Source organism: Drosophila willistoni, chromosome 3R (genome assembly GCF_018902025.1).
Source record: "Drosophila willistoni isolate 14030-0811.24 chromosome 3R, UCI_dwil_1.1, whole genome shotgun sequence".
Taxonomy (NCBI): domain Eukaryota; kingdom Metazoa; phylum Arthropoda; class Insecta; order Diptera; family Drosophilidae; genus Drosophila; species Drosophila willistoni.
The window spans coordinates 31,808,578-31,836,524 of record NC_061086.1 but is presented as its reverse complement, the minus strand read 5'-3'; the positions used below and the strand labels follow the sequence as shown (position 1 = coordinate 31,836,524).

The window sequence follows — 27,947 nt, the reverse complement described above, 5'->3', positions numbered from 1 at the left end:
TTATAGATTTGTCAAATTGTTAAAAAACAAAAATACGATAGCAGCACCGCACAGTGATACCAAAATTTGAGGGAATTTGTATGTAAGATTTGGTCGAGCATAGGAATGAAATTAGATTGACATTTGATACATTTGCTAGAGTTGTTATTGTTGTTGTTGTTGTTTCTTTTTTTATTTTGCCTACAGCTCAGCCGGCTGTCACCTTAAATCCTTGACAGAGTCTGTCACCAGAGACACCTGAGGGTATTGCTAAGGATGCGGCACTTACTCCAACACACACACACACACACACACACACACACACATGGGTTCTCCTGCATCAATCCAAGAAATGCTTCTTGACATGTTTTCGATTTCTGGGATAAACAAAGCAAATCACCAAAGTGAAAAGTGTGCGAAAAAAAAGAACATGAAAAACAATTTAGAATTGACATGTAAATAAGTGAAGTGAAGTGATTTGAAGGCGCGTTGAAAGATTCTTAAAGCGCAAGCAGGCAAGGACCAAGCGTGACCAGGCAACACATCCTCCAAGTGAAGTAGTTGACAATCTGTGTGACAGGGCAGAGTATTTAAAGTTCTGTAACAGGCTAGGCTAATTAGATGTTGCCAGGGCAGCTAATAAGATGCTCGTTCGTTCGTTCGTTAGTTTGCTCAATCTGTTGACTGAAATGGCCGCAACATGTTTTGCCACTCAAATATTTATGTCCCTCATAAAATATTGAAATACATCATCAGGCACTTTGTCAACACTTTTGCCTCACATACACATTGGGTTTTTGTCTGACCTTTACACCGCTTTCAGCGGTTGAGGGTCACATCAATCTCCTAGTGAAACCTCCAGCGAAACTCAGCAAAATCCATCAGCAAAATGGAGAGCACTCAAGTTTCACACAAAAAATTCAAACATTTTGACACTTTTGGCCCCAAAAAAAACAAAAAAAAAGAAGCTGAACTCAACGGCGAATCTGTAGTTGCAGCTAACATCCGAGGTGATGTTGCAAGGGTAAAGTGTTAGGGTCTAAGCCATTTTTCTTCATTGGCAACGCACTGCACTGCACTGCCCTACACTCTCCTTTCGCTTAGCTCAGTCTTTGATTTATATGGGAAAAATGTTGCGCTAGTTTATAAATATTTCAAGTGCTTCATGGTAGTTTGCTGCACGTGTGCGGCATTAACAAAAGATGCGTTACGATGCATTTTTAATATGCCGAATTGCTGCTGCATTTTATGCTACACACACACATAAACTAAATTTTTAGGCCAATTAAAATAAAAGTGGCAACATCTTTAAATTGCCATCGACAGAGGAGATGTGTGTGTGTGTGTGTGTGTGTGTGTTTGGTGTGGGTTCAAGTTTACTTTATGGTCTTAAGTAATTTAAAGCCGCCCACATACATATGTACAAGTAAATGTGGCCAATATTAACTAACGCACACACGTACTAACTAAATGAAATTCATGGCATATATGCGTGCGTTCTATGCGTGCCTGTGTGAGTGTGTGTGAGTGTGTGTTTGTGTGGTGTGAAGGCAACATACATGGCATTGTATGATACTATCTGCTTGGCTGCTAGCCTGGCCCAAACAGCCACTTTGCTTCAGCAAGTAGTTTTCTCCTTTTCTTTTCTTTTTTTTATTTTTGCTACAATTTTTGTGCTTTTTCTTTATTTTTTTTTTGTTTGGAATTCCACAGTTGCTGCAGGGCAAATGAGATTTAAAGTAGAGACTATGCATTTGCTTCTGTGGTTGTGTGTGTGTGTGTGTGGCATGGGGGCAACTCTCTCTTTCTCTCTCTAGGCAGGTCTGGCTTTTTAGCATATTTTTATTTGTAGCACTTATAAGTGAATAAATGTGCGCATTTAAATGCCATTGCCACTTTTCTACTTTTCCCAGCTATGCCCACTTTTCCTCTCACATAATTCGAAAGTCGTCCTAGTCGTCGTCGTCGTCGTCGTCCAGCCGGCCTTTCCATATACCATATCCGAGGCTCAGAGAGTCCCAGCCTCATTATGTATGCAGTGGAACAATTTTTTTTTCTTTCTGTTTCCTCACTGCTCAGCATTTTATGCACGTCTTGCCAATTTATAAATCATTTTTGTTTGTCTGTTTGCATTTTGCTTGTGGACGTGGTTGGCTACGTGGCGTATACGTAATGCCTGCACTTGCATATGTTCGTTTTGTCTCGTTACGTATCCTCCTGCCGCACCCATTCTCTTCTGTCTCTATCTCTATAAAATGATTTATTTTAATCATTATGCTAAATGATTTTTTCCTTTTTCTTTGTTTTACGCCACATTTTTCACTTTTACTGTGCCTCTAAGAAAATTATTTGGCATGCTTTTATTATAATCCACATAGAAGTTAATTATGATGCTCTTTATTTATTTCAGATTTTGACGAATCAAAAACCCTCAAAAAAGAATGTTTCAGGGGAGGAGGGGGGGGAGGTCCCACCTCCTAAACATTAGGGACTGATATTAGGGAAATGGTGACGGGTGTGTGTGTGCTTTCAATGTTCGTTAGTTGATATTTTCGGCAAGCTAAAAGCATTCTCGTGTATTAGTTGTTCCTGCTATTTGATTGAATTGTTCGTTGTTTCATTTATACATTCAGCAACGGCAGTCAGACAGACAGACAGACAGGACAGAAAAACAGAACGACCATCAAGAGAGAGATTCGATTCATGTGCTTGAACCAAAAATTATGTCTCATCCGGCTCATTTTCACAAAACAAATGACCCGCATATGTCCCTCATGGATATATGGGGTGGCAATTCAAGGACACCAAAAATAACACGCAACACTTGAGCCGACACATCTGAATAGATTTCAATCTTGTGTTAATATGAATGGGCACTCGGACAGCATAGCCGAGCACAGCTGTCAGAGATACTCTCAGATATAGCTGGAGAAGGGAGAATGGAGAATGGAATGGTATGAAGTGGAGTGATGTGGTAAGGCAGGAGAAGCAGTAGGAGGAGAAATACAAGTACGCTTGTTGTCCGCTTGTTGGCCACTGAATTATTTATTAGGCATGTGTTGTTCCTGTTTCTGTTTTGCACTAAGTGTCTGTTTTGGGTTTCGGTCGAGTTTTTTGCCCACTGCACAGTGGCAGTTTGGCAACAAGAGCTCAGGGGATGTCTGCCTCCTAAGTTTTTTTTTCTTTTTCTTTTGGCAGGTATTTGTTTTAATTTGTATACTAAAACTAACCGAAAAGGTACAATAAGTGTACAGAGTTCTTTACTTTCACTAAAGTTATCATTATTGTGCTTTAAAAATCTAAATTCTTTTTGAATTCTTATCCAATACAGTTCCGATTCTTTTCTAAGCGCTAATCTAATCTTTATATAACTATAGCTACTTAATCCTTTTACTCAAAGGATTCAAATTTTTATTTGACTATAAGTAGGTACTGAGTAAGTGTTTTAGGTTTGCGATATATATTAACTACAGAGCTAATTCAATAAACTTCCTTTATTTTCCATTTGACTTTGAAAGAAATTATCAATTCGAAAACCAAAAAACTATCACTTGCCCCCTATATAATGACGTCTGGCTAGAATCTTTGATTCTATTTATTTACTTATATAATTTTTTGTGCATATTTTATTAACAAATGAGGGGGAAAATCTTTATTGAGTGACGACTGTGTGTGTCCCCTACAGTAATTAGGCTAGAGATTTGCATAATTTGATTTTTGCTTTTCAGTTCTGCTTTCTTATTGACTTTGTTTGCTTCTTTTTTACCTTTTTTTTCCTGTTATAGTCAATTCTTCGTCTTCTTTGAATTGGAAAAATTCCCAAAGCTGCTAACAAAAAGAAATCCATTGAGTTTTATCTTATTTTGGCTACATGAAAGTTTGTATACCCTGCCAAAATCGTATATTTGGTCTACGCTGAAATTCCTATGAATCAAAAACTAAATTGATTCTAATTTAGATTCCCAAAAATTGTTTGAGTCAATGCAGTTTTATGGTCAATAGTTTTTGTACTCTTACAAAGTGAAATTGTCTTCTTTAAACTGTGTCCTAGTAACAACTTAAAATGAAATACAACATTTTAAGACTAGCAGCTTGTAGTTTTGGTAACAAAAAAAAAAAAGAAGTCATTTGAAAGTCATTATATTGGGTGATTCTTATCCTTATAGTTTGTCAAAGTTCTTTTTATGTCAAGTTCTGCTTAAAAAGAAACATAGCCTTTTTTTCTTAGAGTATATAGAGGAAGAAATGTGCAAGATTTCATATTTACCAGCTCTCGACTTCTCGAGGCACTCCAGCAGGCACAGGAATGCAATCAATTTGCAAATTTGCGCTACTTTGCCGCGTTTGCGAATGTTCAAGTATTTGGCTCCTTAGCATTGCGTTTTGCTTCCTGGTGTTGTTGTTGTTGTTGTTGGTGTCGTGGTTGCTGCTAGTATTGTTGTTCTTGTTGTTGTTGCCATCTATTTTATGTTATTTCTGCACTTGGCTGCTTGTCTTGAGCGCATCGAACGTTTGGAAAACTGTCTATACTGTCTTGGCTCTGCCTTTGCTTTGTTTCTAATGGAAGTGTTTGGAGTATGTGGAAAGGGAAATATCCTTAGTATGTATATGTATGTATATAATATATGTAAAAGGCTTGCCATTCACTGGGGTCATGTTTTCTTTCTTTTTTCTTGGCCCAGAGGTGGTAGAGCAAATGGCTTAGGAATAGTTTTCGCCAATTGAATTGAGGCATCGAAGGACTTTAAGCCATTGCTGATCATTGGTTAACGGGTGCGCAGGCTAAATGAAAAAAAAGTAGCTTTTAAGCAATTTTTTCTTTATTCCTTTTTTTACCACTGTGTAAAATCGACAAATAATGGATGCCTTTCCCTGTATGTGTGTGTGTGTGTGTATGTGTGTTAGCAATGCGCATTTGAATATCAATTGAATTGAATTCTTTGTGCTGCTTCTGGTGCATATTTCTATGTGGCTGCGGCTTTCTTGGCTTGCCTTCTCTTGGCCATGCCAATATACATTCCCTCAGCGTTATGCAAAGGAATTCGTAATGTGTGTGTAAATGTGCACTCCGCATGGGGCGGCAATAAATTGCAAAAAAAAAAAGGAACCGAATAAGAAGAAATGTTGCATATTAGTTTCAGGTCAGGGCGACAGTAAATTTTTTCTATATTCCCAAAACTTTTTCTCTAAAGGAATTCACAAATACCATAGAACGTATCAGATTTAGATTTCTGATGTCAATGAGTCTAATAATTGATTCAATACAAGTAGATTCATAATCTTAACCAATTGGACTAATAATAATTTTATAATGATTACCAGCTCGCTTTCAAACTAACATTCCTATTCATAGCAGAAAAAGAAGTTACGAGTTTTGTAAATCGACATAAAATTAATAGAGTTATGGATTCGTAAAGTTAGGACGTTTGAGATTTTTTGAGAAAATTTTGGGAAAAACTTCTTGTTCTTCTTAAGCCAAAGGCCAACAGCTGATTTTTGTATAATTTTTTTTGGCCCATGGTGCAATTCAGTCCAAAAAGCAGATGTCTAGATAGCTAAAACTCAATGATCTAAAGTCCCTATAAGGATAGGAATAAAGATTTTTTAGGTAAAATAAAATCGTTGATATCACCAGGTCCTAGAATGTTATTTAAAGTTATAAGATAAAGAACCTTTTCAATTAATTTTTTGCATTTGCTTGTTTTATTAAAATAATCAAATGTTAAGTGAAGATAATAAACCTGATTTAAAAGCTTGAATAGGGTAATTTTTCATTAATTAGTTGGTGCAAAAGCATATGGAAGATGACTTTAGATGTTAGATGAATGTATTTTATATACATATGTCTATATTATATAATATAGAATACATATAAATTATTCCGCTCACTCATCATCAGCATTTTGTGCTGTTATAAACACGTTTTTAATTAAAATTGCAAAAACAGGCAAAACGTAAAAGCAAATAAGAGCAACAAGGCCACAACTCAACCTCCAAATCGACCGTCAAGTGGATATACATGAGAGTGTGTGTGTGTGTGTGTGTGTGTGTGTTCTATAAAGAAAGAACAACAGCAGGCAAATAGAAAAAGGCAAAAAAAAAAAGCAAAATAGATAGAAAAATATACATGTACGATGTATGATGCCAGCCAGCAACTTCAATTAGCACAAAATAAAAGGCAATTCCAGCCAGAACAAAAGCAACAGCAATACAGAAGCAGAGCAAACAGACAAAGTCGTGTGTGTGTGTGTGTGTGTACCTACATACATATATGCATACAAAGAGAGGCGCAACAGTTTTAGCAATAAAATGGCAAACACGTAATCATCACTGCCTGATAAATGGGTGAGTGAGTGTGTGTGTGTGTGTGGGGGTGTGTGTGGGGGTGTGTGTGGGGGTGTGTGTGGAATAGGCAACGGGAACCACGGGAACGTTACGCACTTCATCCTCAACATTGTACAATAATAATAAACTGGTGTGAATGGCATAAGGCTGGAGAAAAATCAGCCATTCATTCATTCATTCAGCATACATTACGATTCATTAATTTGGCATTCTGACAATGTCTGTCAGCCACCCCACACACACATATGCTATATGCAGGATGTGATGGTTACAAATGATCTGAAGGTTATAGAAAATCTAAACAAACAAAAATAAGTAGAAGCCATTTGCCTCAAAAGTTGTTTACAATTTTCAAACTGTTTCCATTGTCAATCTAATAATTTGGCGTATAGGGAACAAGAGCTAAAGAAATTCCACACATGCTTATGCTGCTCTTTCTCTCTCCCTTTTACTCACACACACACATACACAACTTCTATCTGTTGTGCTTTGGGCCTTCTATCGAAATTCGTAACATTTTAACCCCTCACGTGCCAAAATGAATTGTATGCCAAGAGGGCCAGAATGCCATCGAAATTGTCCTCACGTCTAGACATAATTTCTTCAATCATTTATTACCTAATTAAGTGGAAGTATAAATGCCAAACTCAGCCACCTCCCATTCCCATACCCCTCCCTTCACACCCATTTCTTCACCCACAACTAGTTAGCTGAAGTACTAGGTGCTGCCTGGGCGTGGCATTCAACTATGTACTCAAAAAAAAAAAAAGAAAACCTCTTCAACTTCCTTCTTCTTGCTCGCCCTTTGGCTTAAGCTTTTGTATGTGAATTAACTGGCAAAATTCCAATGATTGACCTTCCTCTTTGTCCATGTGTGTGTGTGTGTGTGTGTGTGTGAGTGTGTGTCTGGTTCGTTCGAAAACTTGCCATGGCGCTATCGCCTTGAGCCCAGTGCCTTTGTCTATGGATCAGCCTTTGTTCTGACATGAAGAGAATACAAAGAAAGCCATTGTGTATAGCAGCACTTGGTTTTTTCCTTTTTTTTATTATTTTTCTCCGTGTTTTTTTTTTTGTTTACTGGGCTTGGCTCTTCAGGTTTCTGTGGTTGTCTTTGTTGTTGTTTTCCAATATTTGTCACTGAAGGTTCATTGTGTTTTAACATTGTTTGCATTGCAATATGCATGCATGGAGATATGTTCACATGATCGCTAAGACCTCTACTGAGGGTCTCCGATAAAGTGCACATCATTATTTCGGCCATTCAATGCAAACAAATTGAAAAAAACAGGGCAATACCATGGATGTGTGTGGGCCCAAAATACCTCAGTAATTGTGTCAGGCTTTTAAGAAGTGCCTAAAGTCATTTTTGTTGCAATGTTTTAACCTGAAATGAACACGTACATACTTACTTATCCTTAGTTATTCAATCCTTTTTATTTTCCATGAATTTAAAAGTGGAAAAAGTGGAAAACATTCATACTTACGTGAACTTTGAATATAATTTGCCATTTGTTAGTTTTATTTACATTCTATATTTTAATGTGTTCTTTATTTTTGGTTTCTTTTTTCATTCATTTCTTTTCTTGGTTGCTGCTTTTTATTCCTTTTACAGTGTTTCATTACAAATATGCTATACGACATCACCGCATCACACAATGGGACTCTCTGTATTAAAGTTAATCCATGCACCTTAGTTATACATATATACTCAGTTATAGCATACATATATCTAGCATGTATATATATCTCTTATGTATCTATGAATATTACTGTTTAATTTGCTGTCATTTTCACTGTGTTGTGTTGCTTTTAACTTGAAGTGTGTACCTTACTTATGTATGTATATTCCTCATGCATAATTTAAGTATATTTTCATTTTCATTTTTATTCATTCTTCATCTTTCTTTGTATTTTCATTTTTTCTATTTGTGTGCTAGTTTTTTTTTTTTTTTGTTTTGTTCTTGGTGAAATTTTCTCATCATTTTCATTTTGTTTCTTTCTCGTTTGTCGTTTGTTGTAACGCGGTACTTTACATTGTAGCTACGCTTCTTTTTTTTAAATATTTTATTGTTACTTCTTGTGCCGCATTAAGAGTGCAGCACTTGAAGTTAGTTAAAGGATTGGGCATTTTTGGTTTTTAGTAAGTGCCATTAAATAATACAACAGGGAAAGAAGGAAAAGATAGCAGTAGATGAGCTGAGATTCAAACTGATAAATACCATATATATATATATTTGCCTATATAATTCACATCAATAATTCTACTATATATATATATTTATATAATTCTATTTCCAAACAACGCTAATTGTAAGTTTTCCAATTTTTGTTGTTGTCTTGCATTTGACAGCGGCTGTTGTCAATTCAATTTTGGTATCGGTTCTCATTCTCGTGATTTGACTAGCATGTAAATTCGTCTACTAATATTAGCTATAGGGGTGTATTAAGCTGGGTTTCCCATTAATTTTATACATCATATCTATTCATTTTGTGGTTAAAGCGTTGCTTGATCTTATATTCTTTCGGCCTAGGGACTATTAAAGTAGTTTTGCAATGCTTTCTAACATAATTTAATTTAAATATTTCTTTAATCAGGGTATATAAGTGTTTTTTTTGTTTGTTTTAGTTTTGCTTTGTCGATATGCTGCGATTATTTGTAATATGTATATTCATTTTAGGTGTCAACAGTGTTATAATTCGCTAGATATTTGTAATGTGATAGGCATTATATATGTACATTACATATTTAGTATGCAGCTCTGACTAACTGAAGCGTATGTAGGCAAGGATTTGCCAATAGGGTTAGGTATACGTATATGTATATATGTATGTATGTGTATATATATTTTATATGTATATGTAACATATCGCTATGTATATGCGTACAAGGAAGACATTTTTTCATGATTGTGACCATTTTCAATATGCGCACATTTACCATTTTTAACACACGCAAAAAAGTATGCTACGTTTTTTGTCCTGTTTTCTTATTTACTGCTTCTGACGGTTTCTCATACTAACAACACCTTTTCCAATAGGTTCAAATGGTCATGCTTATTGTTTAGACTTAAAGTGTTTGTGTCACAGTGTGAATTGTTATTTTTTTTTCTTTTTTTTTTTGTGTATGGTCAGAGCACACTCAATCAATGTTCATAGTGTTGATTCACTTGATATTGATTACTAGCCATTGCATTATATCGTTGTGTATATTTCAGTTTATAAAGAAAATTATTTACAAAAGAATTTGTTGTTTTGTATATTTTAGGTGTTCACTTTGATATGTACTGTTAGATTATTTTTATTAATTACATCAATTAAACTTGTAGATAGTAAAATATATATGTACATACATAGGAGCAAAAGTAAGTTAGACAAGTGTGAAACCTGGCTAAGAAAGGGTAGAAAAAACAAAACAACCGAAATTGAAGTAACGAAAAAAAGTGTGAGAGAAAGTTTCTTGCATTCCATTTGAAGAAATTCTTCAGGCAATTCGCAATGAGGAGAATAAACCGCCACATTTTAAATGCAAAATGCATAATTAATAATGAAACCGTAATTGTTTTTTCACGCCTCGAATCGAATGACTGAATGCATCTGGGAATGCGGAGGGTGAGGAGCGTTAAAACTATAAAATAAATTAACAATAACATTTTATACGCCTATAACGAACGAATGAATGAATGAGTGAGTGGATGGATGTATGTATGTGTACCTATGTATATGTGTGTGTATGTTTGTATGTACAATGGAACAAACGTGGGTCGCTCGTGCATGAACCTTTCTGGCATTGTTTGTGTGGAAAATAAAGTATAAATACCTCGCACTTTCGCACATTAAATTGTAATTATAACTGCAAAATTATGAGAAACAATATGGCCATAAAGCATTCACTGTTCACATTTCTCAACGCAACATACACAAAGTAAACGCAAACAATGTTAAGGCGGTTAATTCGGCATAATTGAGGCAACAGTAAACTTTATAGAGCTCGAAATTGAGAACAATGAGCGTCTTTCAACCGTTTACATGTGTGTGTGTATGTGTGTGGGTATATGTGTGTCCATGGATATGGAAATCTATATGTATATAGATACAATTATGTATTGTTTATCGTATAAAACACTAGCTACGTGTAGGTCAGTTTCCCTTTTCTTTGTGCCAACTCTCTAAATGTATATGTATGTATGTATATACATGCATTATCTTACTTCTACGTATGTATTGATGTATGTATGTATCGTTTTGTTATCTTTGTCATGTTGCTTTGTTTCTCTATCATTATCTTTTTACACACTCATTCAATTCAGTATTGTTATTGCTAATAGTATTATTATGTAGACAGCAGTTTCACATTAAAGTACAGATTAAGGTTATCTTCTATATATGTTTAACATACGTATCAAAAACCTAAGACAGCAACATCATTTAAGTTAACAACAAAGCTTTAACACAAACTAGCCCCTAAATGTATACAACATATTTTGCTAAGAGATAGAGATGGAGAGAGAGAGAGTAGCCATTAACCCACTCACTATCCACTACAATCGTATTTCTTTTTCATTTTCTGTTTTTTTTTTGGGGAGTGTCGCTTACAGTTTCATCTATCCCACATCCTTAAACCATCTTAGAAATTAACTACACATACGTACAATCCTTTAATCATGCGTCTGTCATGTTATTGCATCCACATACGACCACGACGACGACGACATGGACACGACCAACACAGCAAGGATAAACAGGCACTGACAACTGCTGCCTGGACTGGACGCCGCTGCTGCACTCTTGCTCTCGGGCCAAATAACTTCGACTTCGGACATTTTGAAAATGCTCAACAGTCGGTGGGATTGTAGCTCATTGTGCTCGTTATTGATTTGATAACTGATGGTCTTCAGTATTGAGGTGCATTCATCCTGCAAGTGGTCAGATAAGCAGTAATGGATATCGAACAACATAAGGAGGGGGTTATTAGTGAATATGATGCACCAACTCTCTTGAACTCTTGACTTCTCAACTGACCTTCTCTTTGCGCAGCAGCTCAATGTCCTTTAGCTTGCCATCATGCGGCAGACGTGCAGCAATGATGATATTCTCCTCAGTCATATTGAATAGCGTCAGTGTGCATTGGGTCTATGCGGGAATGCAATTAATAAATTGAATGCATTCTTCAATGCAAACTTTGCAACGGCCACCATCACGGCTAACTTACCTGATTATCAATGTACGTGGTTACATATTGCTGCAGGGCACGCACAGCATCTTGTACACCCAGATTCGTGTGCGGACGGAGCAGAGCCTCATCTGCGGCACTGTAACCCAGCAGCAGAAAGACGCCACCTGACACAAGACACAAGAAAGAAAGGTGGATACATAAATTTCAGCAAATGCAATTTAGTGGCGAACGCACGCAAAACGCATACAAGTGGCAGTGGCAGGACAAGAGGAGCCATGCAACCTTGGCCAGAAGCACCACAATAGTTTGGTGGCAGGACCAAACCGAGGCTAAAGCACTTGAAAAAAGTGCGCTATAAGAATAGAGATAGCTCGCTTATGGAGCCCCTTTTTTTTTACTTGAACAAAAGCTTAAAAAAATGTATGCATGTTGGTTGAAAATAATTTAACCTAAAATTCGTATTCTTTAAATGGCAAAACTCTATGGAAATTTGTCTAAAAATATGTCTTGAAGTTGCAGTCTATATATAACTGCAGCCTCGTCATTGCCTGTCAGCATTGATAACCGTAAAGTGTTCAACGAGAAGCAGTCCCCTTTTTGATGCCACAGAAAATTTCGCTTAATGGCAAGTGACGTAGGCAAGGCTGGAAGGATGTAGTTTAGTTACTCACCTGGTAGAAGGTAGTCCCCAAGTGGCGGCTTCATGCAGATGAAGCGCCCCGAATAGCAGAGGCAGCGACCGCGGAACGCCTGATAAGCCGGCGAGGCGTGACTGTAGAATGCGAGGGCGGTGCGGCAGGGGGCGAATGGTACGCAAAGGGCATGGCAGGTGAGTGTCAGCGAGTCGCCGCAGGTGCATAGTTCGCTGCACTCGGCATCGTCCAAAGAGTAGATCTAAAAAGTAAATCCGACACCAAAGAAAAACCAGACAAAGGCAGAAGAAGTGTGAGAAGAGTTAATGCAAAATAAAGGGTATAGAGGGTATGAGGGTAGACATTATATTACGCATACGCCACGTTGGGGCTAATACTAATTCAGCTCTAATTACATTTGCCACTTGAATTGAAAGTGAACTTTTACCCTCTCATTCCACTGTGTGTATGTGTGTGTGTGTGTTGTTTGTTTGTCTGTGTGTTTGCATTTCTATTTCTCTTTTCACTTGGCTTTTGCCCACTCATCCTTTCTTTCTGGCTTGGGAACGTGCTGACACGTAATCCACACAAACAAAAACAAGCATAACCACCAGATGCAACTTGTTTTCCTGTTGCTAACTACGCGCTCATATTTTCACTTTTCTCTGGTGCTTTCTTTTTTGCCATAGCTTTTGGCTCGACTGTTAGTTATGTAAATGTGTTAAACACCACTTTTTGCACAAATGGAATGCATGTATATAAAATACATAAAGTTTTCCACTTGTACTACCAACAAAATAATAACAAAACAAAAAAATCCTATAAAAATTACCACATTCAATTTTGTATAAAAATATTTTAATTGTTTGCAATTTCATTTTTCTTTTGTCTTTAGTTGAGATTTCAATCAAATTCAATTTTTATACACAAAAAAGTTGAATTGTGATGGTTTTTTATGCCCAGTTACCTCTTGGTTACTTCCAAAAAAGTTTCATATTAAAGCTGTTTAAAGTGAAAATGTGTAATCTATAGCTTTACTCTTACCAAGGGCTTTCTTAAAGTCCAAATTTTGGGGCGTTTTAAATTTAAATATATGTATAAACACTTACCCGTTTACTTGTGCCTTCACGTATTAATTGATCCGATTGATATGGCCTTTGTACTACACAATTTCCTGGAATTAAAGTGTTTAAATTGTTAGTACAATCCGACCGTATATACCTTATATATACATAATGTAAGAATTATACACGAAATTGCCATAAAGGCAGTTTTTGTTTACTTTATAAAATAGATAGGGATTATCGGTCTAATTGAATTCGATAGACAGATCAAATATATTTTGCAATGTTGCAACCTCAAACCTTTCCGTAACCTCACAAAATTGCTTTAATATCCTCTCAACAAGCTAGTCCTAAGAAAGAAATGACCTGACTAGTTGTTTATTCTTCTAAAGACTACTAATATGTTTGACTGTGCCTTGTTGAAGTTAAAACTAGAATAAAATGGATTAGACATTAACTTTCCTCATCGTTGAAGTATGATATTTGTCTTATCATACTTCAACATGGAATATATCTTAGTGGTTCTTAGTAATAGCAATGTTTACTTATTTATAACAAAGCCTGTAAAGTATTTTAGTGACAATTTAAATTATTATTTAATTAAATTATAAGAAATCCGAAATTCACTCTCAGAAACTCATACAGAGTCTATGTTTAGTTATTGATTACCTACGTACTTTTATATAAAAATTTATTTGCTTCTGTCACAAATCACAAGGTTATATATTTAAAGTGACTTACTGATTAGCCTAATATATGTAAATGAAAAGGGTTTATATCTATTATCAATCCCCTAAGCTAGTTTGTTTCTGCCTTGAAGATTTTTAAAATAGAATAAATCAAAGTACTCCAATTTGGTGAAAAATTTGGCCTTTAGGGATTTTTATTTTATTTTATTTGCCGCTAACCCATAAGGATTCAATGCCTCTAAATGTGGTCCCTTTTCACTTTTATTTGTTAGCCTTGTGGGTCAGAACTGCTGTGAAGGATATGCCCTGAAATAACGGATGTCCGCCACTCAAGTAAAGCATTCATCATGTCATCAAAGTCATTACAAGATCCTGAGTGTGTGCGTGTGTGCCTTAGTGTAAATATAACGTAAATTTTCACATGCTTTGGTGAAAGGACAGACAACTCAATTTGAGATATTTTAATTATAATTACTGGACCTTCATCCCTCTTAAGTTTAAAGTGATGAGTTGTCTCTTTTTGTTTTTATTATTACCTGGAGCTTTAACCTTTTTTGTTCAGTTATTACAATCACTTGCCTAAAAAGTACAAAACTACGCATAAATAATTGAGCACTGCACAATAGTTTTAAATATTGTTTTAAAATGTCCGCCCACCATGGCACGAACAAAATCAATTATAGATGAGACATGCAAGCTGCCTAGATGAATGGTCGACTGAATGGCTGCCTGGCAGCCATTCCAGCAACATTTCATGCAAAATGCAAAACGCAAATGTCCCAAGTGTCTAAATAATTACGATAGACATAAGGACGAGAGAAGGACTGATGACCACACGGGCGGATGGTTGGTTGTACGGACGGACGGACGGATGGTTGGATGGATGGATGGATGGATGGATGGATGGTTGGATGGATGGGCCATCCAACAGACAAACAAACAAACAAACTCATTTACATTTTTAATGATGTTTGTAAACACGTTTCGTCCGCCTGTGTGATAAATGAACAATATCTTTGTGTGTGTGTGTGTACGTGTACATATATGTCCTGTGGTTGGAAATTGGGGCTTAGTAAATAACGGAAGTATTATGACAATGCACTGGAGTGATACATTTTGATGAGACATATGTACAAAATTTAATCGGATTTGCCATCCATTGCCATCGAACAAACATAAGTAAGTGAGTTTACGCATTTCGTTGCTGGAAACATTTCACAGACTGTCTCCCTCTCTCCCTCTCTCCGTCTCTCTTTCTCCCTCTCTCTCTCATTTTCGCTTTCGATCTGTGCAGAAGGGCAAAACTATGTAAATTGCCATATGAGCTGTAAACAAACTCATTTCCGGCTGCACACACACAGACACTGATTCAGCCATACACCCACACATACATATGCATACAGATGAGCTGTAACCAATGCGAATCCAGAATTTGAAATGAGCTTTACACAAAATATTGAAATAATAATAATCACACGGGCAGTGAGTGAGGCCGCTGAGTTACATTTTCAATTAGCTCACAAAAAACCACATTGACCACATCAATTATGTTTGAAAACTTCAAAATGGATATGCATAACAAAATCAGGGGTAAGGCAAAAAATTAAAATTAGCCCCGGTTAATTGTTATTAAGCGTTGAAAACTTTTAATGAAACTGACCATTTGCGTACGCAAGTTTTGTTAACAAAAAAGTTTGTCCTCAATATTATCACTAATGGCTCACTTGGGTAAGGCGGCAGTCGGGGGGAGATGCATAAGAGATGTGGCCATAATCCGCACACGTGGCAACTCACATGCACACAAACAAATATATCTGTGTGTAGGTATTTATGGGTTCTATATTTAAATATTATTCACTTAAGCTAATCTAGGCCAATCTTTGCCACACAACGAATTTGTTCGTCCTAGTTCGGTGGACATCAATTGTGGCTCTTGGGATTTAGCAAATTATTTTCATGATTGACTTGAATTTATGATTTCCAAACTTCATACAAATACGATATATAGACTTAAAAGGAGATATGTTTGAATATGATTCGAAGTACTTATGATGACTCTTGATTTTTAGTTATTTATTTGAATTCAAGGATGTGGGCATCACCTAGTCTTACTAACATAAGTCCCACAGTGGATCCTCACACTACTAAGTTATCTCAGTTATCTACATTTATAAGATCCACAGTTCTTGTGCGACAGTTGAAAAGTAAAGACGTGTACCACAAGGACATTGTGCTTATTAACCATTTTTTTATCCGATTCGCACAAAATTACTCTTATAATAGCAAAAGATTTTATAAATTAAATGGTTTACTATTTTTAGTTTACTCTGGAAAAGCCATTAACGACTTAACTGCTGGTTTACATAATTTTTTTTTAAGTATGAACGGAGAAATGTAAAGTTACTAATTTGTTTTCGTTTCCACCTTTAAAATGTAAGTTGGCTCAGACAAAAATAGAAAATTTTTCTACAGTTAATGAATGTAAAGAATTAAGTTGTAATAAATTTTAATTTGCATTTGTTAAAAAGACTTTTTCTTGCAATAAACAACCGTGTCCAAATTGTATGAAACAAATATGTATATTGCTTTTAATCAAACAAATGATTTTGAAACTGTCTGGAACTAAGAAGATAAGAATTGTCTATATTCCAATCATAGAAAACCTCAAAAATAATGTCAGATATTGTGTGATTACCAAGAACTCCCCAAATATATTTGGGTCTACATAGCTTCGAAACTGAGCACTATATATAGACCAGCACTTCCTACTACAAAAAGTTTCAGTTTACTTGCTTTGCAAAACTCAAGTGTTTATTTGACCAAGCCAAGTATTTTGTTCTTAGAAGTTTTAAATAGTTTTTTGAGTTAATTATTTTATAAGTGTAGCTTGCACACTTGTATTTACTTACTTGGGGCTTGTGTTGTTGTCGTGGTTGCCATTGTTGTGGTTGTTGTGGTTACCGGTTCTGTGATGCTGATGCCCACAAATTCAGTTGTTTCCCTTGGGTCAACAAAAATTACTGGATCATCGAAATCTACACTGCCGCCGTTGCCGTTTCCATTGCCATTCGAACGACCCTTTCCGCCGTTTTTACGTCGGTTGCCGTTGCCGTTGCCATTTCCATGGCCATGTCCGTTTGTTTCGTGTCCATTGCTGTTGCCATTCCCGTTGCCGTTGTGATAATCGTCATTTCCGCCATTTCCGCTCTCATCGTTTCCGCTGTGCAATGGTATCGAGTCGGGTGGATCGAGATAATTGTGTTCGACCGATGCTGGCCCTGATTTTTCCTTTGGCTGTTTGGTTTTACGTTTGCGTTGTTGTTTTTGTTGTTGTTGTCGTCATTGTTGTTGTTTTTTTTATTCGTGGTTTTTCAATTTTGTTGCACAGTTTTTATTTATTTATTTATTTGCATTTTTGTGTGGTTTTTGCGGTTCATTGTTGCAATCGTTGGCAGTTTGTTGTTATTGTTGTTGTTATTGTTGTTGTAACATGCAAGCGGAGAAGATGTTAAAGAGACTGAGTGTGATTGTGGATATTTTTGTATATTGGGTTTAATCTTTTTGCTGGAGCAGGTCAGGAATTGATTGCTTTGTCGGTTGGCTAGAACCCAGACGATGAGGTCAGGATATAAGCTTTGGACTCTCGGACTCGCCAATGTTGGGGCATATTGTGTGTTGCTTGCGACTTGATTGAGTGCTGATTGGAAAAACGACAGACAGCCAGACAGACGAACGACCGAACGACTGAACGAACAAATGTATGAAAGAGCGGACGGACCAGAATGGATAAATGGATGGACAAATAGTTGGACAGGTAACCCTGTTCTTGATGCTTGCTGAGAAACGGTAGGAGAGACGCTGAGTGACCACAGTGGAGCAATTAGGATATCCCTTTTGCTTTGCTTTGCTTTACTCGTCATCCATGCCATCTACTTACCGCATTGAAATCCTTGAATATATGCGTTGCTGGCTTCCTTTGGCTTTGCTTTGGCTGTAGGCTTGTTGTCGTTGTTGTTGTTGTTGGCGGTGGCGGTGGTGGTGGAGGCGGCGGGGCTCGTGTTGTGGTAGTTGTTGTTGTTGTTGTCGTGGTTGTCGTCGTTGTTGTAGTCGTGGTAAGAAAACCCAACTCGGCTAATCGCTTCATATGAAAGTCCTTTTGTGCTTCAACTGCAAAATGGCAGAGTGTAAAAAATATGTAAGCATATTAAGTTTAGTGCATATTTCAACATGAAATTCTTAAAATTCTTACCAACACATGGATTCATCCATAGTAAACGACGCCAGCCAACACATTGGTAGAGATGCTGGGGATCGGTGCCTTGGCAGGCACATGTAGTCCGCAGCATTGTTCCCAGTATGCCAATCATGGCTGTGCGACAGCCGCTGGGACGTCCGGCACACTTTTTGGTCACACTATCCACGGCGCAGGCCTGCTCGTAATACTCCAGCTTGAGTCTGCCGAAAGATGCAAGATAACAGAGAGAGAGAGAGACAGAGATAATGATGAGCATTGTCATATAACCAAAGCAAGCTACTTTCGGGCTCTCTAGCTTCCAACTCCGAGCTGCATAGTCTGCCCATCATTTGTTTGTCCTTCATGCTGGCTCTTTAGCCTGCGTGTGTTTGTTATGCGCCAGTTAACTGCAGTTGTCCTTGTTGCATATCCTGTTCTATGTGTGTCCTCCTGAGAGTGAGTGCCCCCGTTACCTGCAGTGCAGTGGCATTACATTTTCAGCTATAAAATCCCCACCCACTTCTCCCCCATTCACCCTCTCTATCGCTTTATCTCTCATGCTTGCTTCTCTCCATGCTAGTCTTTCGTCTGAGATTGATGTCGTCCAATTTATGCTGGAATTACTCCTGGCATTCAACTGCATTTCATGGTCTTGACAATGCTTCTACCACCGCATAACTGTTACAAAATTTACGACTTTCAGTTTATGATATCAACAATGGCAACCTGACAATCTGCCATGCCACAATCTGTGTGAATATTCTGTCAGACCACGACTAATTAACCCAAGTAACTAAGTCAATGACATTCCAATCAGTAGAATAACGAGTTTATCAAAATGAATGTAAGCAATGTTCTTCATTTACAAAGAATACCTTTAATCGTTCGTTTTGTTATTGTTAATACTAAAAGTTTCTGATTTACGAATTCAGTTATTAGTTTTCTTACAATCAATTGAGATGATTATTGAATTAATTCTTTGTATTAAGAATTCGTTAAATTATTCTCATTTTTAACAAGAACTTTCCAAGAAAAATGGCACTTCTCTCTGACTCTAAATTTTCACACTAAACACACACACACTTCCAAATAATATGCGTTGTTTGGCTATTAAATATTAAATGTGGTGATTTATGTACCTCTCAAATAATACAGACTGAAGACCAAAACCTTAAATTGGTTTAAAAATAAATAATTAGTATTTTTCTAGAACAATACTTCCACGATCAGAATAGAAATCTTTGTTGTACCATTGGAAATGAGAGAAACCGCAATGTGGGAGAGGAAGTTACAGCAATTGCTTCCTCTTCTACACACACTAGCTTGGGTGAGAGAGTTGCAGCAATAGTAGGAGAGTGGGGAGTTAATATTTGGCGCGTTGTGATCGGGAGAGTGAGAGCTCGCTGAAATTGCAAGAACTGCCTTGTCTCTCTCTCACACATTCTAGCTAGAGTGTGGGCACCTGCATATATGCGGGAGAGGAAGTTACAGCAATTGCTTCCTCTTCTACACACATTCAGCGTGGGTGAGAGAATTGCAGCAGAAGTAGGAGAGTGGGGAGTGATTATTTGGCGCGTACTGATCGGGAGAGTGAGAGCTCGCTGCGCTTATAAAAGAAACTGCAACAGAGGGGAGCGCATCAGTGCGCGGGTGTATCTTGCTTCGTTCGGTAGTCTGTCTTGTGGATTTCGTTTGGCTTAACGAGTAAACTTAAACTGATCATAGGAATATTGGGTGAGTGAAATATTTTAATTCCTTATACCGTACTGTTCTCTAATTAGTTAATAAGAAAGTGACTGTAATTATTTTCTAATCAATTCAATGCCTGCCTGTAATATTATTAATTTGAATCTAAATGTTTTTTTTTTAATCTTGTTAAATGCTCAATTGGATTTTTAAACATTTCTTGTATTTCAAGTATGAGTTTATTTTGTGGCAACTAAGAGAACACACAAAGCTGGAAAACGATTTCCTTCTCCTAACGAACTTATTTCTTTTGCATTGATAGAGTTCTTTTGGGAAACATTGTCGACTTGTGACTTATGCAACGTGGCAGCATCATTCGTTTCTGCTCGTTTCACTTCAATGGATTCACCTAGGTGCTAGCACCTTTGCTATGTCGGATAGCAGCCAAACAAATGTGTGTTATGTTCTGGATCAACACCCTCCCCCCCCACTCCGTTCACTAGCAAACACATTGAGGCACGTGTTCGCGCACAACACTGCGTATACGTAATAAGTCAACATGAGGCACTCGAAAAGCATACGAGAGAGAGAGAGAGAGAGGGAGAGAGCTGCCACGTTGCATTCAACTTCTTGGCGCTAGAGCCAACCATTCGTTTTGCCTCAACCTTCGCCTCGTGCCTGCCTACAAAATGAGCGTCATTAGTCCAATTTAGTTGTTTACCAAAGCAAGTGCGATTCACTTAAAAGGCAATTAATTTCGCAGCCGCAGTTCGCACATACACACACACACACACATACACCTAAAGCTCACACATTCACCCACACATAACTCCAACCACGTACTTTGCGGTCGTTCAGCCGTAACATGACAACAAACATGACCCGAACCCTTCTGCTCGATCCCAACGCCAACATAGCTCATGTATATAAACAAATATGTGTTGTTGTGTGTGTGTGTGTGTGTGTGTGTTTGTAACTGAATGCATCTTTTGCATGAGAGGCTTGTGGGTTGCATCGTATTTATAACTTAACTTTGTGTTTGACACATTCGCGTGGTCTGGGCCAGAATAACGAGATGGGTATGGGATAAAGTTTGCCTGTCAACTTGAGTACCAAAGTCTGCTTAACTAGTGTCTCTGGTTTAATGAAGAGCCACCCAGAGTGAGAGTAATTTTATGCCCGGCTTGTTTACTTCATGCTACTCCATGGCGGCATTCCAGCGCAACCTTATCGTTGTTGTTGTTGTTGTCGTTGCTGTGTTGCCGTTGTCAATTTAACGAGTTTTAGCCAAAGTGCCATCAAAGTTGCGGCTGACTTTGCCGTGGCTAAACGTTTCTAATTCAATCTTCACACGCGAAATTCAATTGCCGTTTAATTGGGTTGCTAGTCGAAAATAACTAAAGCACACAAAACCGAAAAGGTTAAGTTTTCATCTTTCCCTTTGCAGCAAATTCTCTCTTATTGCTTACATTCTGAATGTTTAATTAATAAAATGTAATAATCTCTTAAAAGTTCTTCCCTAATTGCTTGCAGGGTATCAAGAAAACGATGCAGCAATATAAAAAGTAAATAATCCGTTTTTGTTTTATTTTATTTTATTTTTTGTTTTTTTGCTGTAAATTATGGAGCCTGGTACCCACCTGCAATCGCGATCCTCTTTACAACTGTCGGCAACGACATGGCACGCCGGTGGCGGATGGTAGTAAATGCCATTGGAGCTGGCCGGATTATTGTTATCGGGCGGCCTCTGTGCACATACGGGATGCAGTTTTTCCTGGGCAATCATGCACATATCGTGACGATTGCCGTTTTGCTGCATATTGTTGGTTTTTCTGACCAGGGCGAGACAATCAGAATTTGTGGTTTTGGTTGGTTTGGTATGGTTTCAGTTTGGGTTTTTGGGCTCGTTTGGGGCGGCTTACGCCTACTGACTGGCCACTTACTTGCATAGACAAAAGGCAATGTCCAGGTTGAGGTCCTCGTGTGGCCCTTTGTAAAAGGCTTGCAGCGATGACATGCAGGCGTTGCGATTGCAACGATGCAGCTCGCAATGCATCAACATTGGCTGCAGGGACGTTGAGCAGGACGGATCTTCTCGGCAAGTGTCCAATGCTGTATGACAGGTACTCTGTGGAGTAATAAGTAAAAAGCAAAAGCAAATTGTATGCTGTACTTTGGCAACGACCGACCGAAAAAAGGAGATTGCTAAAAGCTGATGGAATGAAATGGAAGCCCAGGCCAGGCTGGGCCCTGTGTTATGGGATGGAATGAAAGTGTTGGTCACTTACCTGAAAGTGTTGCTTGATTATTTCCGTTGAGAGGTCAACTTCGACGTCCTGACCGCCTGCAGAAAATGCCCAAAAACGTGACCAAGTGTGTGGCATTAGATTTTCAGAATGATGAATTTCCCCCCATTCCAACGAAGAGTAGTCCAAAAAGTTGTTGTTGTAGTTTGTTGTTGGTAATCATCATGATGATTGTAGAAAAATTGATTCGAAATTGTTCATTAGTTTTTGAATTGATGCATTGATTTACATTTACTATTCAAATGCAATTGCTAACTTTGCCTAATTCCCAAGTTCCAATTTAGCCACTTCCTCCCACTTGGCCTACCTCCATCCCTCTGCCCATTTCACACCTAACACAAATCTGTTTGTTTGCATGTAAAATGTTAATTACGGCCATCGGCCAGTATTTAACATTAGTTGAAACTAATTAAAATTTGACAAAAAGAAAAAACAACAACATTTGTTTTCTCACGATTGTCACAATTGGCTTTCATGTTTGTCTTTTTTTTGTCACTTTGCTTTCTCTCTTTCTCGCTCTTAATTAATTTCATTTTAATTTATTTTATTATTTTTCTTATTGTTTGTTGTTTTAAATATGGCATAAACACAAAACAAGAGAGAGAGATAGAAGAGCAATGTTTAATGTTTTTAACTGAATGCCGTATCAAAACACTAATTATGATTATGACGCTCTGAGGGCCAATTGAACATACAACTCAATTACCAGTTGCAAATAATTTAAACTCAACAATTCCATTGAAATATGAATGTTTTGGTCTAGTTAAGGTATTCGTTAGCGCATGTGGAGGTGGAGGTGGAGGAGGAGAAGCAGGCCCAGAGGGAGCCAATGGGAGTCAGTGGATTGGACTGACCGACATATATCGATTTAATTTTAATTAACCAACTTTTTGTTCGCCATTGAATTTCAATTGGATTCATATATGCAGACTCTTTGCCTCTATCCACGCACATCAAATTATTTGGAATAATATCAAATGAAAGAACACAAAATGTAAAACGGAAAATGTAATTAACAAAAAATCAAGAGCAAATATTCCACAATATCATTGAAACAATTATTGTTATTATTTTTTTTTTATACTGCCTACAACTTGAGCGGGGTTTTTTTTTGAAGGGGGAGGGTAAAATACAAATTGGTCGGGGGCAACGGAGCGGTGGAGGTGGATAAAAAGAGGTATAATTAATACTTTCAACTTGAACTTTTTTCTGGGGGTCAGCAGCAGGGTTTAATGGGGGTCTGGCAAAACAGAACTATGTATGATTAATATAATTATTTATATTATTATTATTATTTGTTACTAATTAAAGTTAGTTTTAATTAATATTCAATAAAATGTATAGTTTTGACATGAAAAGTTCTACAACCTACATATAAAAATGTTTTTCTCTTATGTTTTTATTTTATATATTATTTGTGTCCGCATAAAGCGACAGCGGGTTTTCTAACAATTTCTGATTTAGTGTGTGTGTGTGTGTGTGTATGTGTGTGAGTGTGTTGTGTGGGAGTGTGCACAGTTCATAAGTTTCTATGTATGTATGATATGAATATTTGGCAAGTGACTCTCGTTACATATTTCATGAATTTTACGAGTCACTGTAAATGTAATTAAATCGTTTTCCTTTTTCTGTTGAGTCTGAGTCTGTTTGTTGGTTTTTCTTTTAAATCAAGTCCAAAAATCTGTCAATGCAAATGAGTAAAATGTTGAACAAGCATATAATTTAATTTTCAATGAAAAGATATAAGCTAAACCCAAATTCGAGCAGCTGAAAGGCAACCAAAATAAATAAAAGAGACCAAAATAAAAAAGCTTTTTGATACAATGAATGGGAGGAATGAAGGAAGGGAAGGGGCGTTAGGGTAGTTTGTTGGGGTAGGGCGACATTTCTGTTCAGTTCGCCAAACACAAAAATGAATTTTGAGTTTGAGTTCGAGTTTCGGTTACGAAATTTCTCAAGTCTTTGAAGTACGAAATGTGAATGAGATTTTTGATGATTTTTTTCGTGTTGAATTTAATGTTTTAGTTATCAATTTGTAATAAAAAATATCTTTGCATTGATTAAAATTTAATGTTGAATTCAAAAATGATGTTTATATATATATATTTCTTATGTTTTTGAAAACGCTTTGTTGTAGTATATAGTTGTTGTAGTTGTATTTGGTTTTAGGATTTTTTTTTGTTTTTTTGGGTTTTCGGTTCAAAAAACGGGTGCTTGGAAAAAAATTTGAAAAAAAGTGTGCTTGAATTGGAATGTAACAAAATTTGATTGTTTATTCACTTTGAGAAAATTTGTTGGTTTAGTTTTGAGCATAAAAATTAAATGAATTTTGTTTTTAGTTTTTTGGTTTTTGGTATTTAATTTTTGATCGTTTTGCTCAGGTAAATAATTAAAAATTTATTTAGAGTAGACAGAACTGGATATGGTTTAAGGTATTAACAATTTGTATACAGATTTCGTTTTAAACAAAATTCATAGTAAAAATATGTTAAACGTAAATTTCATTTGATTTTTTTTTTTCGTAATGAATAAAATTCGGAAAACTTTCCAAAAACAAGTGGCAAGCTACGTACAAAATAATACAAAACAAACAACAAAAAATAAACAAAAAGAGTTTGTTGACAAATTTGTCGTATAAGTATGTATATATAAATGTTTTAGTTGTTTGCGCTGTACTTGTTGTATTTGTTATTTAAATATTTATATATGTATATATAGAATTGTATGTATATTAAAAGTTGAGTAAATGCCAAAAAGAAATTATGCACAAAGCCAACGAGGCAGCTCAATGAGCTCCATTATCCTTTCATTCTTTCCTTTTTTTTTTTTGTTTTGTTTGTTTTAGTTGAATTTTCTGGTTTGCCTTTAACACAAAAATGAAAAAGTAGAACAATAAAATTGCTAAACTGTTGAAAAAATTACCTGCAACATGGGGGCGGGGTAGATAAAGAGTGTATTTGTTGTTGTTGTAGTTAAAGGGGACGACACAAAATAAAAAAAAAAAAAATTAATTACATTGTAAAAATGTACAAAATGTTGTGATCGGACGCATAAAAATAAAATAGCTAATCGAACTAGCGAACCTGGTTGAATATTTGAATTATTTGTTGCTTTTTTCTTTTGCTGATTATTTATCATTTGATAGCAATTTTTTGCTGCTCTTTTGTGGTTGTTTGTTTTGTTTTTTGTTTATACGTTCATGCTAATACACGTGTACACATACTTTGATAGTAAACACCGGCATTTCCGTTTCCGTTGGCATGGTTATTGCCGCCATAGCCATAGGCCGTATCAATGATATCGAATGGCTCATTTCCGGCCGCCGCTGCAGCTGCAGCTGCTGCCATATGTCGCTGATGGAAGCCGCTTATATTGAACGGATAGCTGAGTACGCCATTCGATGCCGAACTGGGATAATTATAGGTGCTGCCTGCTGAACTTGAGCCGGACCCCGATCCAGAGACGGAGCCATAACCATAGCCAGGACCGCCCAATGCAATCAATGGCGTATCAATTAACGCCAAATTATCATCGAAGATTCTCTGATGCAACTTCTCGTCCATGCCCAAAATTCTTACTGCAATTCAGGAAGGGGTAGCAAGAATAGAGAGAAGGGGGTAGAATGGTTGAGTTGTAGTTGTTGAATTGTTGTTCATGCTGTTGCTATTCAGTGGCTTTTGTTGCTATTCTTATCATTATTAATTTTATTATTATTATTTTAATAGTTGTAGTTGCTGTTGTTGTTGTGGTTGTTGTTGTTGCGTTTCCAAATCAACTGTTAAACCAATTTCTCTTGTCAATTGCATTATTTGGTTATCTTTCAATAGATTTTTCATGTTAAAGTTCTTCGTGTTGTTGTTTACACACAAAACAAAAACATATAAATAAATTCTTTAAAAGTAAATGATATTTTGTATGTTGAATAGAAATTTACTTGGCATACGAAGAAATTTTCTTGCTTCATTTAAAGAAATCAAATATAGTCGAACGAGACATGTAAAATCAAAAAAAAAACAAACACTTAAAGTGTTAAAAAGAATGTTTAAAAAATTTGACAAGTTGTCAGGTGCGATTTTTATTTTTGTGCAAAAGCATTAAAAGTATATACATATATATACACAGACATATTAAGCAGGTGCAGTGCATGTGTTTTGAGGTGAATCATCTAAACTTTGAGGTGAAACCAATAGAAATAGTAAATTAAAGCAAAGGAAAAACTTCTTATATAGTTAAATCTGACAATCAGCAGTTTTCCATAGAGATTTTCAGGGTTTATTCAATGCATATTACGTATACGCCGCATGTGCTCGGTGAGAAAATGCTTTACTTTAATTGTCAAAGTTCTATGTTTAGAAATAGCATTTAAGATAGATAATGCCTTTGATTAAAGCTAACGATTTTTAATTTTACTTTTACTTTTAGTTAAGTTTCAGTATAAAAGGTCAAGAACTGACAGCACAGAAGTAAGTTAATTAAAGCTAAAACATACTTTAAGAAAGATAATATATATTACAGCCAAAATTTAAGGCAACATAGAGCAGAAGAGCAATTTAAGTGACTTTTGGCCAGGTTTATTTACCTGACTAAGTTAAAAACAATTTTGTGGAAAATTTGTTAGAGTTTTCTTTTGGCATCCTTAGACTTTGACAATTTTTAACCACTATTAAAATGTTAACAGAAGGACAAAATCGTTTCACGTCACTTTTCGATTGGCTCTGTTTTTGTTGTTGCTATCAATAAACACAAACCAAACAGAGACATTCGAATGGGACGGATGGATGATGGTAGGGTTTGTGAGTGGGTGGGTGGGTGGTTGGTTGGTTGGCTGCGTCTGTCAAATGTCATGCGCTGATAGAGCGAGCAAATGGCAAAACGATTTGACGACAGCAAGTCGAAGAACGTTTCAGCAACACAGAAGGAGACAACATTTGCTTATCTCGCCAAGAGCACGCCAAAAGTGCGCTTCATTTGAGGTGACTGGCAAAGCTGGCAAAAGGATATGGGATATGGCTCCCTCAGACACAACGGTTAGGCGGTCAACTGCTGGCGCTAAATGGCTGGGATTTGCCACGAGACGTGAGTGCGTCTGTCTTTATGTATCTCGTTTTGTTCTCTATGTATGTGTGTGCGATTTGTATTTATGTTTGTGAACAAATATTTGCACTGCAAACAAGCAAAGCAAAGACGTTGAGAGTTTGTTGTCTCTTCCGTTCGGAGGGAGAATCAGTTGTTAGGAATGGGAATGGGAATGGGATTAGCGATGTTTTGTTAACAGTTATCGCACTTGTAAGCTGTTCTTGTCGTTGAGTGGATTCTGTGCTGTCATGGCATATGCCATCTAATTGTTCCTTATGCGCAATCTTTGTATTTTAATACTGGACCATTTTATGGCCACTGCAATTCCGGATATTACCCTTAAATGGATGGCGGAAATGGATTGAATGGTGTGGAAAATAGCATTAAAGAAAATTTATACTACTGTCTGGCCACATTAATTGTAATTTCATGACCAGACACCGAAAATGGCGAGCGTGGAAATTTAAACAAACTCATAAAGAAACTGAAATAAATTTCACAAGGTGCAATAATTTCAAAATTACATTGCACTAGTGCAATAGTGAGAGAGAGAGAGAGACAGAAAGTGTTTGTGTGTGTGTGTGTGTGAGTGAGAGGCTAACTGTGTGTATGTGTATGTGCAGCTGGGTCTGCCTGGGAATCGGGTTACGACAACCATATCAAATAGCCAAGCGCCCATTGTGGTTTTCATGCCCTAATTGGGAAGCATGTAAACAGATGCAATACAATACACACACACACACACACACACACACACACTCAG

The 27,947-nt window shown here is 36.8% G+C and overlaps 1 protein-coding gene across 3 annotated transcripts in view; it reads right to left on the bottom strand.

The window, feature by feature from the left end:
- Nucleotides 1-9,606: 9,606 nt before the first annotated feature.
- LOC6649506 overlaps nt 9,607-27,947 on the bottom strand; it is a 75,474-nt gene continuing 57,133 nt past the window's right edge. For 2 of the 3 annotated variants that reach the window (XM_047009257.1, XM_047009259.1), the window contains 12 exons: nt 25,332-25,685; nt 22,091-22,146; nt 21,746-21,930; nt 21,443-21,634; nt 18,132-18,337; nt 17,820-18,049; nt 16,792-17,176; nt 13,239-13,303; nt 12,169-12,391; nt 11,534-11,661; nt 11,344-11,454; nt 9,607-11,237 (listed from right to left, as the gene is read on the bottom strand). In XM_047009257.1, the coding sequence (XP_046865213.1) occupies nt 10,995-11,237; nt 11,344-11,454; nt 11,534-11,661; nt 12,169-12,391; nt 13,239-13,303; nt 16,792-17,176; nt 17,820-18,049; nt 18,132-18,337; nt 21,443-21,634; nt 21,746-21,930; nt 22,091-22,146; nt 25,332-25,685 (2,378 nt within the window). In that variant the 3' untranslated portion in view covers nt 9,607-10,994. The remainder of the gene's footprint in view (nt 11,238-11,343; nt 11,455-11,533; nt 11,662-12,168; nt 12,392-13,238; nt 13,304-16,791; nt 17,177-17,819; nt 18,050-18,131; nt 18,338-21,442; nt 21,635-21,745; nt 21,931-22,090; nt 22,147-25,331; nt 25,686-27,947) is intronic. The other variant, XM_047009258.1, reaches the window with a different exon arrangement.